This window comes from Paramisgurnus dabryanus, chromosome 18 (assembly GCF_030506205.2).
Source record: "Paramisgurnus dabryanus chromosome 18, PD_genome_1.1, whole genome shotgun sequence".
NCBI classification, from domain to species: Eukaryota; Metazoa; Chordata; class Actinopteri; order Cypriniformes; family Cobitidae; genus Paramisgurnus; species Paramisgurnus dabryanus.
In genome coordinates this window covers 16,790,186-16,817,258 of record NC_133354.1, presented here as the reverse complement: position 1 = coordinate 16,817,258, position 27,073 = coordinate 16,790,186, and the positions used below count along the sequence as shown (strand labels likewise).

Below are 27,073 nucleotides of genomic sequence, written 5' to 3'. Positions count from 1 at the left end.
AGTTTACGTTCGTGCAGCTGAAAATGCGTCAGGATGGTAACATTGCGTAACCCCGGATTTCCACCGACTGCGGAGCGGCTGCAGATCAGCTCCGCTGCGTTATGTCTCCGCACTCTGCCGTCCGCCAATACCCACCAGTTCCGTTTTTTTGTTGCAGAGCGGCTGCGTGCTGAAGTGACGAGGACCCATGAGGTCTCGCAAATTCACGTGATGATCGCGCGATACCTAGTTCTGTCTCTGCCCATTATGCCGTTGAATTATGACGTTTTTACAAACCAGCCCAGATCACAACACGCGATCTCGCGTAGACAGAGCAGTACATCAAATCCATCCAAAATTCAAAAAATAAGAAGGCTGCTAAAACATTTATATATGATCTATCTTTAATATATTTATTTGAAACTCCCCCTGGCTCTGTTCCTGTCTATTATTTGTTGTTTCTGTATTAATGACTTTATTTGTGTGTGTTTGTAATGTTTGTATTGCAAAGATTTAATAAAAAAACACGAGTTCTCGTGAATTCAGGTATGATCACGCGATAAAGTCATGGCTCCGCCCTGCGGAGCTGTCCGGCATCCGTCAAAAATAGAAGCTCTGCGTATTTGTGCCGGAGGGCTGCGGATGGCCGGAGCTGTGACGGATTCGGAGCGCAGTCAGTGGAAATACGCACATTGACTTGAATGGAAACCGATTGACTCCGCCGCCGTTCCGCAGCTGATCCGCAGCCGTTCCGCAGTCGGTGGAAATCGGGGTAAGAGTACATATATTGACAGAAAATATATTTTAGTGACTGAGGGTGAAGCACTGGCCCGATCGGGCAACTGACAATACGATTTACTGGCCTGAGCTTCTCTCACACTGGCCCCCGGCAAACGGGCAGTCCCTTATGTCGAGCCCTGTACCTACTGATTTAACGGTCGATGAGTAGGTGGTACTTCATCTAATTCAGTATCCGCTGTCACAGTATGCGATTCTGACACAGTTTAGGACAGTGAGAAAGTTCAACAGAATTGGCAGAACCAGAGGAGGCCATTTTCTAATCCTGGCAGCAACACTTAACTCAACACAGCCATCTATGGAGAAACATTACACCACAGAGAAACGAATTATATACAGCCGGTATCATGGGGGTGTTTGGACAGTCTCCCGAGCGAACAATTTAAACTACCACACCCTGTAATCGGCCGAAAGGAAGGTGCAGAAAAACTCCAAAGCAGTCTGCCGACAGCATTCGACAAGTTTGGTTCAATCCTTATTGCATGGAGTGAATAATAATGCTTGTTATTTTTAAACTGCAACACTTGTTTATTTTGCTGGGCTGCTCACTGGCTAAAAAAACATGTCAACAGAACCGTACAGTATATTACACATCTCGCTCCACATCACTGCAATCTGATTGGATGAATCTCACAGTTCGATTGCTTCCAACTGGAAAACATTGAAGCTTACAGGAATGTTCCACAAACTCTGACTCCACGCCCGCAGCTTTAAAAAGATCTGGATGTTTGTAGCCCTGAACAATTCATGATGTGTAAGAGGTCAGGAATCCTCATTCACTGACACTTGGATAACTGTACAGCAATATCCCCACTGTGACTTCGCTAAGGCGTGTGCTTCTAAAACTACACCCCTGGAGCTTGTAGGAACACTTGTGTAGATCCTGCAAGGCAAATATCTCTTCGGTATACACTCGAGTGTTGAATTTAAGACCATTGAGAAATAACACGAGAGACCATGTTTTCACCTTACATTACATCTCATGGGTACTTTGGTGTCTGCTTTTGTTTGACGCCACTGGAAGAATTACAGCGTGTGTGTAACTCGTGAGCATGGTTATGGGCTAAATTTATCGCAAAATAAATGCAGGAATGTTTAAATGAAGTCAGGATGCTGATCTCGTGGTGAAATACCAATCACTTCATCCAAAAATATATGAACGCCTGCCAAGACTATCTCCTCCATCAAACATTACATTAGATTACATTTATTCATTTGGCAGATGCTCTTATCCAAAGTGCATTCTTACAGTGCATTCAAGATATACTTTTATATCACTATGTAAAGAGCTCAGATGCAAAATGTGCTAAACCCCACCTCCATCAAAAATGAGATGATGATATCGACGAATGCTCTCGGCACGTATACTACGTTCATTAAATATTTTCACCTCAAATCAGTTTAATCCCATCCTCAGGATATTGAGAAAAACAGCTATGTTGGAGAAGGATTATAGTGAAGAGTGACTTAGAAGTGGAGATTTTGTGCCAAAAAGCTTGCACTTAGAGGGTTTTGCAGTGAAAGACAGTCAAATTTGACATTTGTAAAGGCATTGCAATTACTGACTTATAAACTTTTCATTTCCATTAAAGTGAAATTACTGAACATAAACATACTGATAAAAATGCTCATTAAGAAAACACAAATCCACAATCTTAACGCAATGTTTTACCAGCTGAGCGACAGAAAAAATGTCAAACATCAAACAAGCCTCTTCGGTTCCCACAAACATACACGCACTTTGTTCCAGTAGCAGCACTTTAACATTCAGTACACAGGAATACCATGGATATAAATTCACCAAAAATTCCCAAGAAATGTCACCTTAGTAATCGACACGGTTGTGTGAAATCCTCAGCAGCTACAAATAACCTCCACACAGACGATCCCACCTGCTCAAGAGAAAGTAGCTTAGCTCATCTCTCAGGACTCATCGACAGACGTGTAGAGGTTTGAAGCTTTAGGTCCGTTATCGTTGTGTTTTCACAGCTGTGGACAGCGCTAACGCTGAGCAAGAAGCTTCCCAAACTTTCTTATCTCTCGAACCCAATTTACACATGTTTATCTGTACGGGTGTTACAAGACAGAATTGTTCCACAAAGCAAACAAGATTATACTGTAGACACTACAGCAAATGTTTATACCTAAAGGAATAATTCGCACCCAATGATCCTGATGACTTCACTTATTTGTCGTGTCTCGCAATGAAACTGCATTTGACAACTAGTCACTAGATGTGTAAGAACCAGTAAGATTTTATCAATGTGTCACCATATAAAAATTTAGCGTTCAAGCTTGTTTACACTTCAGTTTCAATAAATAATCTCAAAATATTATTAATTTTCTCCCATTTTACTTCAGAAGACATTTATTAACCCAACTGATGTCATTTTTTTATTTAATAATGTATGTGACTTTAAAGTTTTACCATTTTGAGCACTATAAGGTAAGCTTTTCCAACTTAATTTTTTCACAAAGTATTTTTCATTTAAACATGTAAGTTGAAAAAAACTATTTTCGATTAGTTTTTCGATTAAAGTTGATCCAACTTTTCACTTTTTACAGAAGATAACATGACACATTTTTATTTAAAATGATTTGTTTGTGTTTGACTGAATAAAGGAAGTTATATACAGTACTGTGCAAAAGTCTTAGTTCATCACCAACAGACTTGTTTTAAAAGTTTTAAAGTCCATCCATATTTATTTTTCAATCGCTTTTATTAAGATACAAACAGAAAATACAGGAAAAATGTAAAAAAAAAATCAGGACTAAATGTCTTCTTTAGGCATCAATGGTGTTTGGTGTGACCTCTCTTGGCACTAAACACATCTTGAGCGTTTTTGAGCAGAATTAAGTAAAAAGACTAATTTCTTTAAAATTAGGATTTAATTTGATTTAGGTTTAAGAGATCCTGCAGTTTCCTGCTATTGCTCAAGTGGAAGTGGAGTTTATCCTAAAAACCTAACACATCAGTTTACATTTTTATACAGTTTTTAATACTATATACAGTATACATTTCTTGTATTTTCTGGATGTATTTTATTAAAGACTGAGACTGAGAAATAATTATATATGATCACTATAACATTGCAAAAACAACCAATCTAATTCTGGCATAGTGGCTGAAGACTTTTGCACAGTACTGTACATCTTGGACAGCATTAGGGTGAGTTAATGATGAGAATTTTTATATCTGGGAGAACTGTTCCTTTAAAAGGCCTTTTGTTGAATATTCATTGGTTTGATATCTCACTCTTAAAGGTGCAGTGTGTAAATTGTAGCAGCATCTAGTGGTGAGGTTGCGAATTGCAACCAACGGCTCAGTCCACTGCTCACCCCTCACTTTTGAAACGCATAGAGACGCTACGGTAGCCGCCACTAGAAAAAACATGTCATTGTCAGAAACAACTTAGGGCGCACTCACATTATCCAAACCAAACCGAACCATGCCCCAGCGCGATTGTCACCCCTCCCTACTCCCCCAGGTGCACGCACTCACACTGTACTTTTTATCAATCCGAGTCCGGGCGCGCTTTCGTCATTAAGATGCGATTGTTTTGAAAAAAGCAGGAAGTAAAGCGCTCTCTTAACACTGGAACCCACCGTAATGATAAGTCTGTGTTTTTTATTCGGAGTCGTTTGGTGCGCGATTACAGACAGCCCTCTCACATGTCATCATATTGCTTAGTTGATCTCTCACGTGTGCAGCTCGGACGTTCACGTAACCCCGCTGCGCGCATCAAAAGGTTTTTACGGAGGCAGATGAAGGTGAGTGGTCGCGCAACTGACGTCTTCACCTTTTGAATCGCGCTCAGGCACTCACACCACAGCCTTCCGCGCCTGAGCCCAAGTGAACCGCGCTCCGGCCCACCTCTGCAACCCGGCCTCGGCGCGATTAAACAATCCGCACCCGGGCGCGGAACGGAGCGATCACACTAGTCAAACAAACCAGGCTTTGGGGGTCAAACGCGCCCGAGCGCGGTTTGGTTTGGATAGTGTGAGTGCGCCCTTAGAAAAAAGTTTGTCCGTTAAGGGCTTCTGTAGAAACATGGCGGCACAAAATGGCGACTTCCACGTAAGGGGACCCTTGTGTATGAAGATAAAAACGTCTCATTCTAAGGTAATAAAAGCATAATGGTTCATTATAAAAAGGTCTTTATACACCCCTGATAATATAGTTTTGTATATTATTTTGCATTTCTGTCAAGAGATCCTTCTAAAAATTACACACTATACCTTTAAATAAATGCTTCTTCTAATGAAAGTAATCACCTCATGTTCTGATCAGGTGTTTAGTCAAAATATCCTATGCTAGTCTGAAACACACGTTTATATATAGTGCCAAATGTAACCATCCTTGTTAGGCCAGTACTGTAGAGTGTGTGTATATTCATTAAAGTGAGAACAGTAAAATTGTTGTGTAACATTCCCAAAGAACCATTACTCTAAATGTTACACACTAATAACTGAGGATATTTCTCTCGCAGAAAAGAACAGCTTTGCAGCTCTTTCTTGTTTCACCAAGACTAAAAATAGTAGCATCCAACAAAGATAAAGCAAACACAACCTCCAAAATACCTCTTATATTCCTTCAGCTGCTGAGCAAATGTCACCAGCCGTCACTTCAAAGTGCAGAACAAGGCGACATTCCTCTTAAAGCGCACTTCTCCATAAAACACAACACTGACTCGTGACTCCCTGTAGTCTGCAGTCGGCTGAATGTTAACCTTCGTCCCGAAGCACTTTATTAACCTGCCTGAGGTACGATAGGTGAATCTAAGCAGACTGGACTTATGGGTTCATTTGCATTTTGTTCTAAATTTGGTGCTCTGCGATGGTTCACTTTTAGCCAATGGCTCTCGCATGCTGCTAGAATTCCCAATTTCAGCATTCAGATGTACCCACGATGGGCTCATTCAGGTTAATCAGAGATATCTGAGGGGAAAACTGCAGTATAGCCAACCTCTGGTCTAGCCAGGTCAAAGACTAAGCTTAAGTTGAGCCAGTGAGAGGGGTCAGCGGTGTCACTGAATGCCTGAGTACATGTCACTTTGCGTCAGCGTTTGTTACCGCGGTAGACCGCTTTCCTTTTGTTCTCCAGTCGAATGGAGTTCACCGGCTCGCCGAGCTTCGAGTTTGCGTAGTTCTCATTCCACTCTCTGTATTGTCCCCCTTTACGCCCCATCTGCATGACAACAGGCCTTACAATGAGCTATGCGCTGTGACAGTCAGCTGTGTTTAGTGATGGAAGATAAATTGGAAAGGTTTTATTTTGGTAGGCGATACAATAAAAGAGTGCATTTCACACTACAGTCACATGAAACAACCAGGATTGATTAGATCACATTTATTTATTTTTTCCAATAGAAAGAAAGCCCTTAGTGTTTTGTGTCACATGGTTCGAGTCTGCATGCCAATTGAAACCTTTGTTTGGCGACACAGTTTCAGGCAGTGGGAGAGAATGCATACTAAATTAATCGGGACGTGCTTTACAACTAATTTGCTAGATCAAAGTTATAGCAAAACAGCACAAATAACTCCTGGATGCCCCAAAGTAAAGGGATAGTTCACCCAAAAATGAAAATTGGGTCATCATTTGCTCACCCTCATGTTATTCTTGTATTAACCTGTATGAGTTTCTTTATAATGGTACACCCATTGATTTCCATAATAGGAAAACAAATACTATGGAAGTCATTGGGTAACATCAACTGTGTGCTTGCTTACCATTATTTATCAAATTATTTTTTGTGTGTCTGTGTGTTTTCACAGCGTGACAGAAGAAAGTAACTCATACAGGTTAAGTACAATATGAGGGTGAGTAAATGATTTTTGGGTAAACTATCCCTTTAATAAAAATGGCTTTCCTGTGGCTTAACTGATACATTACGGTGCAATGTAAGGAATGCACATACTTGTAATATGTGTTAGTCGCTTTGAATAAAAGTGTCTGCCAAATGCATACTGTAAGTGTTAATGTAATTAAACATATCTGATTGCAGGTTAGTGATGCTGGCAGTAAGTAATCTTTCACATGGGTGAGAACAGGTTACCTTTGGATCAGCCTTTGCTATTTATAGCAGCTGTCAGCAGCAGGTCCAGCCTACTAATTGGTTGCATTTGCAGGTAACTCAGAGCTGTGCATCTCTCCTCATCCTATTTGTGGGCAGCATAGACCACCCCTCGATAAGATCTATTGGGGGCTTAATTTTCAACCTTGTGGCCCCGTGGAGCCATTTCAACAACTGCGTCTCACAGAAACTTGAGATAAGTGTATCTTCAATCCGTTTAAAGCATTTGCATTTAAAGTGTTTGGGATATAAAAACAAGCTGCTTGTCTCTCTGTCAGCAGAGCGGAAGCTCACCAAATTGGGGCCCGATCAGAGGATCTCGTATTCGCTATGAAGCGTCTACGACGAAAATCTGCAAATCGTATCGAGCTCAGTTCCAGAATTAGCTGCTCGCTGCTTTCAGCACACGGCGTCATCCCCGCTTACTGCAAATGCCTGGCATTCAACTGCAAGCAGACTGACCTCTTCCTTAATCCTAATTAGGAATGTAATTTCTTCCAGAGCCTTCTTCAAATACAAGCTCAAGCTTTCAAGCATAAAGAGAGAAACCTTCTCTGTAACTCGTGATATTAAACAACATGCAGCTGTGTCGGGATTTCAGATGACGTCTTTGAGGACGGATTAGAGCGTGAAATGCATGCGAGCGTCATTGCTCCTGGCTGGGTTTCTCTATATAATGGACTGTGACAAATACATACAGTAAGAGTATTGGGCTAAATCCCTGGACAAGCTAAAGATCTAAATGATATTTTACACCCCCCCCCATCCACAAATACTCAATAACAGACACAGAAAACACCAGAAGGTTGCCCTGAATACTAAATGGTCCTCTCTCCCTAAAAAGATGCCGGTGTTAGAAATGGCATCTCTGTTGTTAGATGCATGAATTGTGTGACAAAGCAGTGAGGTGTTGTTTGTCTGACAGCTAAATAATGCCATCCTACTGTCGCTGGAGACTTGTTGATTTAGCAGGGATATGCGCATAATCCTCCTCACTTCCTGCTCAAAAGGAATGCCCCATAATGCAATGGGGTGGGTACAAAGAGTACCCTGGGGGTGACCCTTGGGGAAAAGATTTATTGTACAAATAAAAACAAATTGGTGAAAGATGTTTTTAGGTTTTGTGTATATATTATAGGTGGTTTTTATAATGATCAATATTCATGCATTTGCTCTAAAACATTTAACAAAATTTTAACCCAGGGAAACAAAGTAACAAAAGTGAGAAGCTGTCTGTATTCTTCAGCAGAGAATCATTGCCTTCACTGAACACAGATTAGTGAGCACATCAGCAGCAGGAAGCTCATAAACAGTATAATAGACCCGGCAGCAGCATTCACTCCTCTCTTTAAGATACAATCAGAGCTAAAACAGCAGGCCAAGCACAAATCACAGGACTCACATTGTCTATTGTGCAGCGCCGGCCCCCCATAACCCCTTTGGTTAATTGTCTTTTGTTTGTGCTACACGCAGCCCTGAGATCAGCTGAATCTAAAGTTGTTATCGTGGGGTTATGAAATGTATAAATCACCTCTGTCACATGTTGCATCCCTTTATAAAATATATTTAATTAAAATACAAAATAAATGTGTTACGCATAATTCATGGTATATATTCATGATTTTATTTACAAAGTAATTGCTAAACTAAATTATTTAACATATTGTTGTTACATGATGTGCAGATCTACAATATACAAAAACTATATTTTAGGGATGTATCGATTTAAACAATTTGATTACTTAGAATGACACGGATACAAAACTATAGTCTTTTTTTACTTCTTGTTAAAAGTTATTACAGCGTACAAACTGCAATTCTCTTGTTGTCATTGTGACCCAATTCAACACAGCATGAGCACTGATGTGTTTTTCCACCCCTTTAAATTGCCAAGATATAATTTGCTGGCCGATGTCGAATAGTGGGAAAAATGCTTTTATCTGCAGATTACGATTTTAGGACGATATATTGATGCATGCCTACTATATACCTAAATAGCCATTTGTCCTTTGAATTGTTAAATGCATTAAAGTCAGCCTCTGTAGCAACATCATAAAACGGTATCGGCCAATAACGACATTAAATGACTCGATTGGGACTCACTAAATTTGCCGTTCTCATTTTGGTTTACTTTTTTTGTACTACAAGCATTTTTATAACCTGTTGATTGTGTGCGACGTGCAGATTTGGATTTCTCACTTTGCCTTTACAGAGATGTGTGTATTTTCTATGAGGACGCGCTCCAGTCCTAATTGTGCGTTTACACCAGCCGCAGTAGAGGCGGCAAAAACACGCTATTCGCCCATAGTTGGACGCTTGAACATTTAAGTTCACTCGCTTCATTCGCGCGTGAAAGCCGTGGGTGAAATTCTAGTCATTTGAGAAATGTACGCAGAAATTCACGTCATGGGAGGGGCTTCTGCGACTCCCGCGGCAACACTCAATTCGCACAAAACGCACCATTTGCGCTTCACTTAACGCAATAATAATCTGCATGCAATCACGTCTTTGCATTGACTCAACGTGTAAATCACCCGCGCATAATGGCGCGACGCATCTTCACATCCCACCAAACAGCGTATACAACACATTTCTATCGCGGACATTGCATCTTCATGCCAAAAGTTTATTTTTTGCATGCGTTTTAAAGTTTTGACAGTTTAAACTTTCATTTTCCTCACAGCTGCTTCTGTCCACATACACCATACGCGTGCACACACAGCAGCCTGTCATCAGTGCACATGAACACAGCGATCTCTCTCAGGTCTTAAAGCTACAGTAACCCAATTTATCTCTCAATAAAATCACTCTCTCCTCTTCACTAAGAACTGTTGTACTATATACGTATGCGTGTATATTTAATTCATACAGTAAAGACTGAAGTGTTTTTTTTTTCATTAATTTTAACAGGCATAAGCCTTTTTAAAGGCATATTAAATTTCTCTTTGCAGAATAAATATTTGTTGTACTAATTTATTTGATTCTCTATTAAAACAATAATATATCCAATTACTGCAAGTAATATAACAAATCAACATCTGTATTATTACTTTGTCTAAAAAAATGCCAACAGTCACAGTCATCAAAGAGCTTGCATATCAGCTTGAAAATCGGTATTGGTAATGGCCAATCATGAAGACAACAAAAATCGGTATCGGCTGCAAAAATCCTGATCGGAGCATCCCTACATAAAACATGCCTTCGCTTTTTAAACCTGGTTCTAAATCCAGACCAAAAACCATATCAATCCATGAACACAGTATTGCACACAAAAGGTCTTCCTGCATAACCAAAAAGCAAAGCCTTACCTTTGAGAAACAGCCAAACCACAAAGTAATACTACAGTGAAACACACCAGAAAACCTATTAATCCTAGTAACATCCACTTAAAACTGCATACTTTACTGCGTAACACTGAACTGAAACATGAGCATTAAATCGGTCGTGTGACAGTCTTCCGGGCTTTTGTATCCCAAAATTGTCTGTAATGTAAACGTGAGAGGGTCTACTCTCAGGATTATATACAGTGTGTTTAACAGACTGGCCTGTTTAAGGGAGGCCTTTGGATTTGTTTTAATGAATCTTGATTTACTGATACTTTGATGTCAGATTAATGCGAGCATCCTCACGGCAGATCCAAAGAGGTAACACAGAGCAGACAGACACGAGGGTCACCGATAATATGTGACAGGTCGAGACGCTGGACGACAGGTGAGTCTGTGTTTAGACAGACACATTGCAGGTGAGAGGTCGTCTTGTTTCAGGCTTTCACCAGGGAAAGCTACATTAGCTCGGCCGGATCAATTTACTACAAATGTTGTGACTCTCACTGTTTGCTTGATAGGGGCGTACTGTACTTGAGCAAAATATCTTTCTGTGATTATGAAAAAGTAGGGCTGAAGAATTATGACAAAAATCATAATTGTTGAATTATTTCCCATGATGTTGATATCACTTAAGTTCGATGTACAAACTTGTGTGATTGTGAAAGTCTTATCTAATGATGAGATTTGCAGCATCAAAGCATGATTTTATTCATTGATTTCAATATTTGACATGACCTTACTTGAACAATATTAAAGATATTAAGGTTATTTTTTACAGAATGTTCTTCAGAAAAATCTTTGTAGAAAAATTACTTTAGCTGGGTTTTATATTTTATGTGCCGAAACTACATTTTATATTTTAATATGCATGCTTTATTCTGAACTAAATTAATAGTATGCTGTATTATACATAATTTATAAATCAAGACCTAAGTGGTCAGTCTTACATAACCATCTTTGTTCCATGAAAAACAAAACAATTACATTTTTAATAAATTATACACAGACAGTGAGCACCACAAGGAGCATAAAATTCTCCCATCCGACAATAATGACTTAAACTGCAAGTTTCACATGGCTGTTTCAGCCTTGCAGTTCAGCACTTTCACGAACACTCTCAATAAAATCAACAAAGCTGTTGACACTGGTCAGGACTGGTTGTCATTGTCACAGCTGATTTGCTCCTGCATGGACACAACAGTCATGTCTGTGATTGGTTATCCTGCACAACCAGTACATGCAGTCAATAGAAAATGCTGATCCAACAGGGGTAGAAATACAATGCTTTAGTCGACACTAGTATTTCACATTCAACTTCTTGTATTTGTAATCCAATTGTAAAGTCTGACGTCATGCACCGCTTTCGCATGCACCGCATCTCACATGCCGACATAACAAAAAAACAAGCTGATTTACAGTCTGATTTACAAGCGGTTTGTGACCCAGTCTGTGAAAACCCAGCTGGAGTCACTTTTTGTGATTTACTGATTTTTACATAAATTATCCTACATAATGAACATTCAGTAGAAAATATAACCGGGTGATTCTCACAAAATTAGCCTTGCGATGTGTTATGAAACATTTAATGAAAGTAAATGCTATCAAAATAATAAGCATACAGTTATAAACATCTCTTCATGTACTATTTTGCACATAATTTCAAATGACATCATACAAACCAATTTTGTTGTTATTCCACATTTAAGGGGAAAATTTTCATTACCGCAACATGTCCATGACTGGATTTTGGTTCTGTGACATGGAAATATTTATAATTAAAAAATCTAAAAAATAAAAAGCTTCAGTGCATGTTATACTATAAACATTTACAGTAAAGAAACATGTGGTGTTTAGTGATCATTGGTAAATGTAGAGACAATAATAAGGAATATATATGTGTCCAAGAACAATTTTCTCATCCTCCGCAACAATTTTCAATCATTGTTTAAGCCCTCAAGGAACTAAAATTTTCAAAAAAAAAATGGTTGGAAGCGGCATAATTGACTGTGACACTCAAGATGGCTACCAGTTAAGCAGTTTTTATTTTTTCTCTCCAGATAAAAGTTGACATTTTGTTTGTCATAGTACCTAGACAACTTTTTAGTTCTCATTACCGAAACACGAGTTTGTAAATGCATATATTCAAATGTAATACAGGGCTCCAGACTGCCACCAAAATTTGAGAATGTGCCACTAAATGTTACATCCAGTCGCACATGTGCGACCAGTAAATTTGACCTTTTTTGTGACACTGAATTTAAAACAGCACATTGTACTTTCTGCATCTATCATCAAAGTATTTATTAGTAATACAGTGTATTACTTAGTAGAAATGTGAATATTTGGTTAGCATGTTGATTTATGGTATGTCCACCTAAATCTCCTGGTTGCGCCCCTAAAATTTTCAGTTGGGGGCCACTGTGCTCCTAGTGAAAAAAGTTAGTCTGGAGCCCTGTAATATCATGTTGCGGTAATGATAATTTTTGATAATGATCATCTAGAAAAGTTAAATAATTCTATAGGAATTTTTTTTTAAATCCTCTAAAAATAATGACTATACTAACTTCATAAGAAGAAATCTTATATTTATATATAAATTGGCTTCAAAGGCTTTTTAAAAATCCTGATGCTGGACACCTTCTAAATCTGGATTTCGTGAGAATCACCCAACCTTGATATCTTTTATATTGACTGAGTTCGTGTCAAAAATTGAAAATAAAGTCAAATGTAACTTTGAAGTTCCTAATTTCATAATTAGATGATAAGATTTTAGCCTCGATTTCAATGATTGGGCCACAATATTGTTTTCTTTCATTGGCAAACACTTACATCCAAAGCAACTAAAGTGCATTTTTATAAGCATGCATGTGTTCCCTGAATCAAACCCATGACCTTGCTGTTGCTAAGCATCGTGTTCAGTCAACTAAACAGGAACATCTTTACTGTTATATCGCATTTACTACTTCACAAACAAACAAACCAAGAGAGTCTTGCATACATTTCTTAAACATACTTTACCTAAAAAAAGGCAAGGGAATTTGCAGAGAGTGAATTAGGGTGAAACAACAAATGTTCCCGAAGGCATGCTTAAGATTCGAATAGTTTGCATACGCAGTCTAAGTGGCCAGCAAGAGAATGCTCTGTGAAACAGGTGGAGTGACCGTGGGGGTTTCACCCACACCATCTGAGCACCACGCAAGCAGTGACCTCCCCACAGAAAGCGCTTCATCACCTGCTCAGGAGGATCCCCCTCTTGTTTGGGAAATGCTTTGCTCTCGCTCACTCGGCGAAAATGCAGAGCATTTGATGACCATCCGCTGCCCGGACATCTAAAACAAATGTGAACATTCCTGGGCCGTGGGAGGATGTAGCGGAGTCACATCCTATTGCAACTTCAGGAAAGTGCATCTTATGGAATAACTGTAGGTGCAAAGTGAGTTGTGTGCTTCATACGCATTCATATTTCCCTTAAAGTGCATAAACAAAAAGGCAGCATATTTCAAAGCAGTTTGCCACTGATGTGAGATTAAAGCTTGGAGAAATCTCGCAGTCCTTCATGATTTATACTAGCGGTGACATTTTAACATAGCTTTGGTGCTTCTTTAAGGCCCTGGGGACCATATTATATACACATCTGATGTTTGCTAAAAAGTCATGAATCACTTATGTCTGAAGCTGAAAATGTGTTTAACCAATTTAATTTCCATTCACTGAGATGTACTAGATCATAAAGTCTATGTTTTCAACAAGATATCTCATTTAGGTCTATTCACAAGCACTTTACATCATAACTGTTTTAAACTGATGGATTTATAAACACTGCATACATCCCACATTTGGTTGATCCAGATGTGTGTGTGTCTGCAAATTCTTAACGTCCTGGCTTATTGCATGAAGCTTATCTGCCCCTAAGCCTTTGCTGCCCAGAGAGAATACAATGTAAACTCACTAATGAGGGCAGTTTTACAGGGGAATACTATTTCCTCAACTGCCGAAAATATCTCTCACACAGTCAACTCTATTGCCATCATTTAACTCTTTGCCTTGTCTACTTTGGGTGGCAGTAGATGTAATTAAACCCACCCACGATAAATGTAACGCATGTGATGTCTACTTCTGTTAGATAACTGCGCTCTATTTTCATGCAATGTGGCCATCCTGTGAGAAGAAATGGCCTAGATGAAACACAGCACCACATATCCTGCTTGGGACCTGAGCTGATGTAAACCTGCCATCGCATACGTGCCATTTCCACTGCACAGATGGCCTTCTTTAACTGCCGTGAATATCTCTTTCCAACCATAGACATAAGAGAGGTGATCCAGATTGGTGCTGATAAGAAATTAAGCAGCGCGGTTGCACACTTCTGCATGAATGACTGACTGGATTGCATTACAGGCCATCGAAATTGATTTTAAACACTGGACGTCACATACTGCTACACAAAAACTGGGTATTGCATGCTAAATCATGTCGTTTAAGTCGTTAAGACTACTTTTTGAATACAGATTTGAGTTGTGAAGTAAAGCATCATACACTGCAAAATGTACATCTGCCTTGCAACAATAATCATGTTTGATATCCTGTGACTAAATAAAACTGTCAGGGTTCCCACACCTTAGTTAACTTAAAATTCAAGGACCTTTCAAGGACTTCCCAGGTCCAATACCTTCAAATTCAAGGACTAAATGTGGGACACATTTCAAGTGAGAGCAAGGTTACATAGTGTTACCTTTTAAGATACATTGTTACAGTTCCCTTTGAGGGAACTCGCGCTGCGTCACTTCGGTGACACTTTGGGGACGCTTCCAGGGGTAAGTGCGTCTGAATGTGTTTATCAAATTCAACCAAGGGTGAGGCTTAACGACAAAGACAGGATGACGCGGGAGCCAGGAAGTATATCGCTATCTGAAATATTGCCAAAGACGGCCTTACAAAGACGCAGAAAGTATGGCAAGGGAGACGCAGTATCTCGTTCCCTTCTCAGGGAACAACAGTTACAAACGTAACCAGAGATGTTTTCATGTGTCAAACACAACTATGCAAAAAAGCATTTTGGTATGAATCAACATTTGCATACAAAAGATTTAAGCATTTAAAGCAAACAGTTTATCCTACACAACACAGGGAATTATATGGATTTTTTTGCATAAAATGGAAATCAAGCACTTTCAATGACCTGTATCTATGCATGTACATTTTCAAAAACTTTCCAGGGCCTTGAATTATTTCCCCTAGATTCACAAACTTTCAAGGATTTCAAGGACCTGTGGGAACCCTGAATTTTAGTCTTAAAGCCAAAGTATGGTTCATTTGCATGTGCATGAGGGTGTACTGTACTGTACGCACACCGTCTGATTTTTTAAACCACACGTACATTGTACGCAAATGCCGCGCAGGCGTGTACAGTAGTATGTAGGCAACAACAGGTATTGCAATATGACGCAATGCGCATGCATCAAACATCAGCACACATATATGAGTCAAATGAACGAATGCTTTGCAAGGCTGTGGATTCGACTGTGCGTGTCTGCTTGCGTATGTTTAAAAAACTGACTATATCAAGGGCTTTAGGGTTAATAATTTAATATAAAATAATTTAATTTTAAACTAAAATCAAATCTATCATATCTGAATGCCAAAAGTCTGTTTGGCTCGGATTGATGGCAACAACTGCCAACTAGAGGCAACTTTTCCTTTTGAGGAGCGCAATATAAGTTCCAAAGGGACCAAGCTGAAAGGCATTATTTGCTTGTACTAGTGCACTTTGTTTTGGGATATAAATTATTTGTTGTCTCTATTCTTTCTCTACTGTTTCATGTTCTTAATATTTCAAGAACCTACATATTAGTGTTCTCTTTGTTCTTAAATCCACAGAACAACAAGGGGAAGCAGTCAATTCTGAGCTATCACGCAACACATCCTCACTCTCGGGTCTCCGACTACGGCGTCTTCCTGCTTCTTAAGCTCAGGGCTGTGAATTTAAACACAATGAACTTGACACATCCGCATTCATTAGTGCACTGCATCATGATGAAATCAATGTGGTGCCCTGAAAATGATTTCAATTATGTCTGTAACTTAAATATATTTTCGGAATCTTTATAGAGAACAATTCCACCCCTTTATAACTAATATATTTATTGTTTCATTCATCAATTGCATCACATTTATCAAGCCTTGTGCTATACTTGTAAGTAAATTTATGATTTAAGGCATCAACTATAAGGATCTGTATGTCTCTCAGACCTATTCCGCTAAAAGGAACATGTGACGGAAATGTGACCTTCCTTACTATATTTGGAAGATCAGCTCCCAACAGGAGATAATATCGTCTTTACTACCTTATCAATAAGAGCCCGAATCTGATCAGATAATGCAGAAGATCAAGCTGGTCGATCAACTTAACCAGCGCAACCAACTAAGAACAGAACATATATTGATAATGTATAAAACATAAAACCATGTCTGCATTTGTGATCATAGAAATGACAACAGGCGCTACTCTACACTGGTCAAAACTCATGTTTGAATCATGGTTTGAATAGTCATCATTAAAGTATTTAAATATGAAAACATAGGCTACTTACAGGCTGTGATTCAGAAGCGGGCGGTATTATCATAATGTGTATCGAATCCACGTCAACTTGCTGTGGAAGCTAACTTGGCTAAAATCCTTGTATCCAAAAAAAAAAATTTCAATTGGACAGTCATCATAGACTTTGGGATTTGTAACTTGCATATCGTTAACTTGTACACACACTTACACAAAAAAAAGTAAAATCGTGAAACGGAAAATAGGGGCTCTTTATAAATGAATGCAAATGCCAGTGCAATTCAATTATTTAAAAAGACAAACATTATGATGGGGCAGTATAAAAATATGGCTAGGGCTAATCATTTGTACAGTTAATGAGAACATCCCTCAGGCAATCACATTGCCAGAGGTTTTATAATGAAGAGGTCAAATGTAGCAGATGCTAATGTATTGGTATAGAGCTGGCAAATAAACATGACACCTTATAGTGTATATTTTATATTAAATTAATGCATTAACTAAAAAAATTGAATCATTGAGATGAAAAGAGAAATGTAATGAATGCTATTCTCAAAAATTCTAAAATATAAATCTACACATTATTAATACATGTAGGGGTGTACGGGGCAAAAACTAAGGCGGGGTTAGTTGTAACACGGATTGTTTACATTGTTGCACAAGGTTGAGCATTTGTTTTTCCGGTATTTTTTTCATGGTGCCAAAAGACGATCTCCCACAAATGATTGGAACTGTATAATGTTTTTCCAGAGAGTTATTGATGAACGAGTGTTTTGGTGGCATGTAAGTAACATCAAATGTTTTTTTCGGTTTCTAAGTTGAGTGTTTAAGATACCAAATCCCATGCTATGTCATATTAATCAGTGTCTTGTTGACTAAAACATAGCATCATTTTGAAATATGTCGGCAGCTCTTAGCGACTTTTTTAGTGGGCTTGAAAATATGTTGACCCAGCGGGGTTAATTGTAACGCTGTGTTACAACAAACCCCTCAGCACTTACGATATGAAAACCGCTAACGTTAGCGTAATCCTTGCCGCTGTTTTAAATAGGCTACACACGAATGATTGTTGGCAGCCAACAAAATAAATGTGCCTGTCTTATCAAAAATCGTGTGTCAAATGTTTTTGTTCATATCTTTAATATTGATTGAATAAGGTCACGTCAAAGATTGAAATTATAATGAAATGAATGCCTAAAATCAGACTTTTATGCTCGTTGTCTCAGAATTTGATATATAATAGAGATATATAATAGACAGATATATAAACAATATCCACTTCAAGTATATAGACAAAATAGTATTGAAATATTTGCCTGCAAACTTATTTTTTAGCAAGTGTTACAACTAACCCCCTGCCTGTTACAATAAACCTCACCTATGGGGTAAGTTGTAACGTTTGCATTTATGTCACATTTGGTGTAATTGTCCAAGAATGGTAAGTACTGGAAACAAACTTCAAATGTTCATTTGTAGCAGAGATGTGTGTTTTGCTTGTGTAAAAATATAATTAGTCAAACTCAAATATTTTTGAATGATTGAGCCAAAACCAAAAAGTGTTAGGTTGTGCCCCGCTCTCCCATATTTTTATAATGAATTATATAGTTTAACTATTTGTAAAGGGATGTGGAAAATTACATTATCAATACAGTTTACTAAATTCTGTAGTGCTCTGATGTACTGGAGTATGTTGATAACAGTAAAATCTTTTTCCACGTTTTAATTACATCCAACGGTCTGGCATTGTTTTTGTATCTCAGCACATTATTAGGACGTCTTAAGTCTCAAATCTTCTTAAATGCTACTGACTGATTAGTTTCCTGCAGGAAGGATCTCATGCACCATATCTTACAGACTCCTTTTAAGGTCTTCTCTGTAAACGCTGATATGCCGCAATTACGTAAACATGCCGCCTGTATCATCTGCTGGGGGCAAATCTCTGCGATAACACTGTCGCCTTGAGACGCCCCCAACAAACATAATCATCAGGAAACAGGAGATTTGCTTTATTGCTAAGAGATTGTGAACACAGAAGTATTGACGTGGGTTTCCATTTAATATAATTTAAAGCTCATAAGAGAGAAAATATATTCATAAACAACCTGTCAAACAAACCTATTTTGCCTATTAAATATTCTCACATATAAATGCTTATTTATACATCTCATGGCCACCGGGTAGGAAGGTCTCTGAAATGTCTGGCATTTTGACAAATATCCTAAGCACTTACTTGTTCAGGACATGCACTCACACCAGCAGCTGTACTCAGCGCATACTATTACAAAGTTCGCTTAAGTTAGTAAGCCCCTGGATAAATCGAAAAAGTGACATGCTTCACAAAATAAAGACCATGATCATTGAATTTATGCTTTGAACTTTCTCACCAACTTGCACATAATCTAAAGAAATTACCTTTTTTTTAATAATGTTTTGTTATTTAGATTTCACATGTAAGCTCATCCTGAGCTTTAGCTTCGTTTTTGAGTAGTCTTGCTTACTTCACAAGTAAGTGTGAGAAGCTGTATGAAGCCCTAACGCCGGTAGACCAGATGGTCTGGGTACAATCTGTCAGTGCAATCTGACCAGTCGGCTAAATGCACACAACAAATCTGGTGCTAATGTGGATTTTAAACCAAAGAGGAGTTACATTGCGCTAAGGAGCCAAAGAAGATCATCAAGTTGCTCTATTTCTGTTGACTTAATCTATCGATGAATAAACTTATAAATAACACGTAAGAGGGAAGATAGGCATCTATGGCTTTTTAAGTACTGAATATAGACTTAAAAGCCACAAACAGAAACATTCAAAGTTGATTATAAGACCTAAAGTCCAGGGTTTTGTGAATCTAATGAAAAAGTTTGTTGTGTCAAGCGGGTGATAGCGGTTTAATTTGCTTGTCTGTTTGCTTGTATAGCAAGTATAAATGACAGAGCGTAATTCAATTGCGTCTTTGAGTCCGATAATAAATCAAAGTGGATGTTTGTTGGAGCTTTGTATTGTGCAATTAAAGGGGCGGTTGTCCCAAAAATAATATTTTGCCATCAATTACTCACCCTCATGTTGTTCCAATCTTGCAGAAATTGTTTTGTTCTGCCGAACACAAATGAAAATATTTTGGAAAATATCTGTAACCAAGCAGATCTGGGGCATCAAAGAAGTCCAGTAGTGTAGCAAAATAACACTTCACATAGAAGTAAATTGTGTCCCAGATCTGTTTTTCAAAAATATCTTAATTTATACAGGTTTGAGGGAGTAAATGATGGAAGATTATTATTATTATTATTTTTGGTAAACTATTACTTTACGTTTTCTAGTGCTGTTTAAGTATGGAAAGCCCCAGAGCATTTTTTCTGAAAATCCATTTTAACTCTTTATCTTTTAAGCCCAAACTTCTGCTGAAGGTCTGCAGTCAACAAATTTATTCAGCGGTTCTGTTTTATCACCTCGGTGGAGTCATCTGCTCTTTTATAGCAGTCAGTTTAGAACCTGATCTCTCCTGAGGGACTCACATCATCATCACCCAGGTGAATCATGGGAGTTAAGTCCGACAACATAGGTACTTGTGACAGGGGACTTCAAAAACAAGGTGCAAAAATGCTAGGTGTTTCAACTGTAAGAAATGATGATATTACTAAGCAGACTTCATATGCTCACCGTCTTTACAGAACACTGTAGGTCGACTAATCTGCTAAGTATACAGGAAATGTAATATTAGTTCAAAGTAATATCATGCCAATTGTATTTAAAATATCACTGACATGTCATACAGTATGTACGGTATCTCTGAGTTTATAAACAGGGCACATTGGCATGGCTTGTTTCCATAGAGAGTGCAGCATTTTGATTCCAGCGGCTGTCAGATGATCTGTCACATGTTCCTATTTTTGGCAATAATAATTGCATTTGTGACTAGATAGTACAGTAAATCAAGGTTCAATCTAAGGCAATTAACTGGCACAAATTATCTGGTAAATACAAAAACAAGTCAATTTGAAAAGAGCCACTGAATGAAAAAAGAAACACAATATTTCAATCTGATTAATAAGTAATAATTGCATGAAGCGGTTTAACTGATGCAAGTCTCTCCAGAGCTATTCACATACTGTCCTATATAACCACCAAACTCGGCACGCACAACCTTGTTTTCCATTGGGAGCATGTAACCAGATAAAAATCACTAAGAGGAAATAACACAAACGTTCTGTGTAACCAAGAGTATGATAAAGTAGGCAAAAAAATACCAGCCAAACCCAGAATGAATAACGGACAACTATCATGTAAACAAACAGATAAATAGACAGCCTTAGAGACGGCAATATTAACAACCGCCATAAATTGTGTGTTATAAGTGTTCCTGTAACTCAACATTGTGTTGGCAACACATAGGTCAAGGGTTCAATCTCCAGGGAACACATACTGATAAAAATCTATACCCTAAATGCAAAGCAAGTCACCTTGAAAAAAAATACGCTGGCCTCATGTGTAAATAACAACGAAGGACGTTCAACATACATAACTGAATGAGAATTAGAAAGGACTGGAAATATTTAATCAGCTCTATTAAAAAAAAAGCGGGTGTGTCATAATCCTGTACTTTTGCATGGGCACCCATATATCCAGCCCAGCAGTCAGGCACTATTTTGATCAATGCCCAATCTTATTGACATTTAAGGAATGCACATGCTTGCCATTCCTGGACTGCGAATCTGTTCGCTCTAAGCTTTCCCCTCCGCATCTGTTACTGCTTACCAAAAGATAAAAATTAATAAAACCAAGATAAGCATGTCAAAAACACCTCGTATGATTCTTTTGGAGAATTCAGAGGATTTTTAAACTTTAAAAACTTTGCAAACACAGACTTCTTCCATCTTAAAATGCTTAGTTCTTGAATATTGGAAATATCCAATGTTATCTTTTCAAACTAAAAATTACATCTTTTTAAAACCAGACATAGAGGTTTGTAGCAGTTCACATTTGTTCATAATGCTGAGTATCCGAGTAAGACATATTTTAACCCTGTTTGAGAGGAGTCCTCCATTCACGCGAACCCACAGCCACTCAGCTGTTTCTGGAAGTTACTCTGGGATACCCAGGATGGGCGTCCGGACATGTGCTGTTGTCCTGTTGCCTTAAGACTCAGCACGTTTTATGGCACAGCCTGTCTGTTGTGGTACCCATGTGGATTATGCTGGGACCCCCCGTCTGGAATGTTCCCATCACTGTACTGTTCTGTTTACAACATAGTTTTCTTGTGTGGTACCTCTCGTGGCTAAAGCAAGCCTCTAGCAAAAAAAAATAAGCACACGCAGCAACAATGCTTCGAAGAGTGTCTTTGTTGATAATAGCCCTAGAGAGGGCAATCTATCTTTTCCATGTATATTTCTCTCTGTCACTTTGAATGAATGTCAGCCTGTTACTGATGTATGTGTCTAGAAGGTACAGCATGCTTTTCAGGAACCCCCAGAAAAACGTTTGTAGAAACGGGTGTGAGAAAAATATATAGCAGTTTTCAAGGCAAGATTGTAACTTCAGCAGTAAACTTCTAATCTGTCAATGAAAAGCCTATGTTTTTGAACACAATTTTAATAAATGTGTCATGTGAATAATGGCCATGCACTGGCTGCTATTATTATTTTTTACAATATTTAAGTTTTGTTTTAGTACATCCAAATATCAATCATTTCAACAGACAATTATGTGTTTTTCACAAGCAAGGTAAACCAGATAATGCATTTCTTTAAAGACTTCAGCATTAGGTTTCTATTGCAAAGAAGCATTGGGCAAAAACGTAGAGTAACCACTTGTCTTATTTAATCTAAAATATGGGGTGTGATCTCAAGCCTTTGTACTATGCTGAATTTGTTCCATCCAGTAAAACATATCTTGGCACCAAAAGTGCTGGCAAAAGAGACTAGAGTGTTTCCACTGTACAATCACACTCCCCAGAGACAAGACATTGCTTTTAAGCATATAAGGTATAACAAACAAATGTGAGTAACTGCTTTTGGCAAATGCCTTCAACTCCTGTCGATCAGGTGACTTCAAACCAACTTTGGACTATCTGGGCTTTAATGACAAAATAACCCAAATAAGATTATACACTGAAGTTTTAGATTTTAGACTATTGCACACGTTTTTAATGTATTGCGTATTTATTCTGTGAATCAGCTTCTTATTACTATGATATATATGTAACATGGGCACTGCCACTGACATTTTATGCCATTTAAATGCGCAAGATCAACCCAATGTTTTAAACACAGCTCTCCTTGAAAAAAAGTATAATAACATTAAAACCGTAAAAGGTTTCTCAGAGGTTAGCTATAGTTATAAAGCTCACGCCAGCTTCTGTACACCTGTTTTTTGTCTTTCTACATTAAAATTAATCTCAATTTTGGCAAACCAATAAAGCTTTATGGTAAATCTATTTATATCTTATATCCAAAAATGTATATCTCACTTTTTCAGTTTGTTATAAGGCATTACTTTTTTGTTGCACTAGTTAAACAAATAGTAATTTTACTTGACCTAAAAAAGAGTTTAGAAAGACTGCCTCAAATACTGCTATTCTTTTACTGTTGCTTTACCATTTATTATTATTCCTCTTTTAAAGTCTTTTAAGAAAGACTTCACAATTTCTGTGCAAATTCTTTTTTTATTCCGCCTTAATTTAATTCAGCTACTGGTCTAGACTTGAGTCACTTGATTCAATTACTACCGACTGTTCAAACGATCCAGAACAAAAATATGTCAGTAGATACTTTAATTAACCACTTTAATTAATTATTTTTATCTTAAGACAGTGTGTTGAGGTTGATATGTTGTAAATGTTTAAATCAAAGCCTGCGTTAACTCCCTGCGCCCCTGTCGCGCGCAGCTTGATCCTCTCGTGCACGCTTTACAGAGAAACCGTTATCTCACAATAAACATCTCCGCTCCAAACACGACCTTCTCTCAATCTAAAAACCCATAAAACAAACTAAGAACGGTTTCAATTTAAACAACCACAATGTATTAAATAACAAAAACAAAACCTTCAAATTCGCACTATTGTTATGTTTGTTAATGCCATTTCAAAAACTTTTTTAAGCGGGGACAAAGGACTGAAGCGAATAAAAAACCTCTCACGAACCCATCAAGGCGGAATGAAAATACAGCATTAGCATAATTAAACAATCTTTTTACTATTACAACCATGACTGATAACCTGTATGTATATTTAGAGAATAATTGCGGATTTATTTCTGCTTATACTAGTTCAAGCAGATCGGGATGAGAGGCTGCAGCCAGCCACGAGACAACTAACGTTAAACGCTGAAGATTGTGCCACGAAACTCAACAAAACCGACCTAAACATGTTACTTTAGCCTCAGTTAGGACTTAAAATACACATTTAACAACTCTAAAAGGCAGATAACGGTTTAGCTCAATAGTTTTAGTTGGCTTAAAGAGCGGACCACTTCTCTGAAAAAGGACGCTCGCCGTCGATGCTAACCAAAGGACAATTCCGAAACTTCCATAAAATGATTCGGCGCGATATATCGCGTTGGCCTCTTGTGTAAAGAAAGTATAAAAGTGTGAAGATGTTAACTCACATTGCATGGACAAGAGGAGCAGAGCGCAAGCCAGTAGTGTTAACGCCATCTTGGAGTCGATGAAATGTTCAGTTTAGCTGTACATGCGCAAAGTAAAGGGCTTTACGAGAGGATGGAGAGAGGGAGAGGGAAAGAGAGAGAGAGAGAGCACGGTGAGCTATTTTGTGAAGCTCCCATGGATACGACACCCATAATCTTTTAATATTCACATATCTTTTTAGTCTAATGTGCATCAAATTCTCTCAATTTGATTAAATTAGTTAACACATTGGGTCACATATTTTTATAGCCTATAAGTAATGTTGGCAACACTTTACAAAGTTATTGTATTACAGTAGTAACGTGAACATTTATTAATCTTGTTTTATGTAAATTTCAGCATTTACTAATATTTTTTAATCAAAAAGTGTGCACGATTAACTAAAATGAACGATTGTATTTGCATTAACTGGCATTAATTAATGCTGAAAAACCATGCTATTGCTTATTCATATTAGTTAAAGCATTTACTAATGGTAACAATTACAACCTCATTGTAAAGTGTTACCGTAATGTTTATAAAATATTTACGAGAATCATTATCTGCTTATTATTTGAATTGTGACCCTCGAACGTTATTAGGGTACAAATAACATTTACTTTCTAACACAATATTGAGTAGTTGTGTGGGCACACAGGGTTTTAAAGCTTCCTGTATTATTGTACCTCAGTTTGTAAAGTATTGCATTAGCAAAGCAAAGGTCATGGGTTCGATCCCCAGGGAACACTTATACAGATCAAACTTATACCTTGTAATGCACTGCAAGTCACTTTGGATAAAAGCATCTGCTAAATGTAAATAGATCACAGACAGACAAACTTTAATATGGATTTCAAGGTAAATATTTCTGCATAAATATACTGGTGCTATATCACAACCTGTTTGTCTAATGGCAAGGTCAGAGAGATTGCGTGTGTCAGACTATTTCAGTACAAAGACAATTCCAGTGTCCGACAACAGGAGATAAGCACAAATCTAGAAGGCTCAAGGCATGTCATGGTTTTCCTCTTCCAGAAATTATCGACAACAAGTTGGCTGCTAATTTTGGCATTTAAACACAGACCTCAATCGGTCCTCAGTCTGTATTCTGATTTTCTGTCATTCAGTATGAAACCAATGTGTTGGAAAGAGACACACATTGAGAGGTGATGAATACCAAGTCAAGTATATTTATATCAAGTATATTTATATCTAGAATGTTCTATATTTTATATGGGGTGTACACCAGTCAAGGCCACTCACGTCCAATGTCACTCTTGATTAACAAGAAAAAATAAATACAAATAAATAATAAAACTTAATAAAGAAAAATGAGTAAAAAGACATTTAAAGTTCAAGACAACTACAATGGCACATGATTAGCTTAAGAATAATCTGAATAAATGGAAAGGTCTGTATTGTAATTCCATTACATGACAAAACCAAAAAATGTAAAGTGAAATGTATCTATTGAGCGAGAAAACCCAGATGGTGATTTGTAAGGTGGAGCTTTATGTTGAGCTCAAGGGAGATAAGTGAGCCCCTCTGGCTTTTGTGTGACTTTGTGAGCATTCAAGCAGACATCCTAACATCTTCACACACTCACAGCAACCCCTGGCCCCTGAACACAGGAGAGCAGAAAGAGTGTGAAGATGTTGTCTGATGCCATAGAGATTGAATATATTCGGGAAAATAGATTTATAAACACATTTAAATTAGACCTTTTTTATTTAGAAACTTGGGTCAGCAATATACATTCGGTATGAATTCAACAAAATTATACTGATTCCTTTAAGATATACATAAATAATTCACGAAAAGGTGATGAATTTTAAAGGCTATAGAAATCATCATGTTAACAAAAGTAGTTTATATAGCTTTAAGGCAGTTTCTCTCTCTTTCCTTTTAACATGTAGTCGGTCGGGACCAGTCATACCATTCCTTTGACTTCCTGTTTAACACCCTTCCTGCCATCTACACACAATTTTAGCCACTTCCTTGTTGGCATTATGATGGATATGGAAGCTATTCCTTTTGTATAACATTGAAACATACTTCCTCACAGTGTGTTCATTATGAGGATGTTTACATAATACTATATAATAAGTCGCAGAAAAAATAAGAGACCGTTACCATGGTATATAAAATTACAACAGCTATATGTGTTTAAGATGTTTAAGATTTTATTTTTCTCTTCACAAAACATTTTTTACAGAGACACAAATGTCAGCAGTATCCATAATTTAGAAATAAAAGAAAAACTATTGACTTTCAAAATCTGCTCATTTGATGAGTCAGAATGTAAGATGACACATTTTGACAAGCTGCCAAGATCCACAATTTTAGTCGAAAATGAACTGATCTAGTCATTCTGCAGCTAATATGACCTGTGGCCTTATATTCAAGTAAAGGCTTTCATTTTTACAAATTAAACCATTATACAATCTTCTTTAAAGTGGATTGCATCTGTCTGACTAGATGTGAAGAAGATCAAACAGTTTTGGAACACTTTTGTGTCCTGTTACTATATTACTAAAAGCACTAAAAGCTCATAATCATAGGGGAACCATTTTAGTGCTATACACTGTAGGCTACTGTAGCACCTATAAGTTGTGATATATCATCACTTATGGTTCTACATAGCACCATATGGTTCTACACAGGTGCTACATGTGTAAAACGGTTCCCATAAGATATTTAGGAAAAAAAATTTGAGTATACTATT

General features: G+C 37.7%; 1 protein-coding gene across 2 annotated transcripts in view; it reads right to left on the bottom strand.

Annotated features, from left to right (window-relative positions):
- Nucleotides 1-27,073, bottom strand: part of jam3b (junctional adhesion molecule 3b) — a 74,114-nt gene that overhangs the window by 11,657 nt on the left and 35,384 nt on the right. Inside the window, exon 1 of one of the 2 annotated variants that reach the window (XM_065286959.2) lies at nt 24,330-24,435. The exons of the other annotated variant lie outside the window; for it this stretch is intronic. Coding sequence (XP_065143031.1) covers nt 24,330-24,378 — 49 coding nt within the window. The 5' untranslated portion in view covers nt 24,379-24,435. Of the gene's footprint in view, nt 1-24,329; nt 24,436-27,073 lie in introns of those variants that run through there. 2 annotated transcript variants of the gene reach the window in all.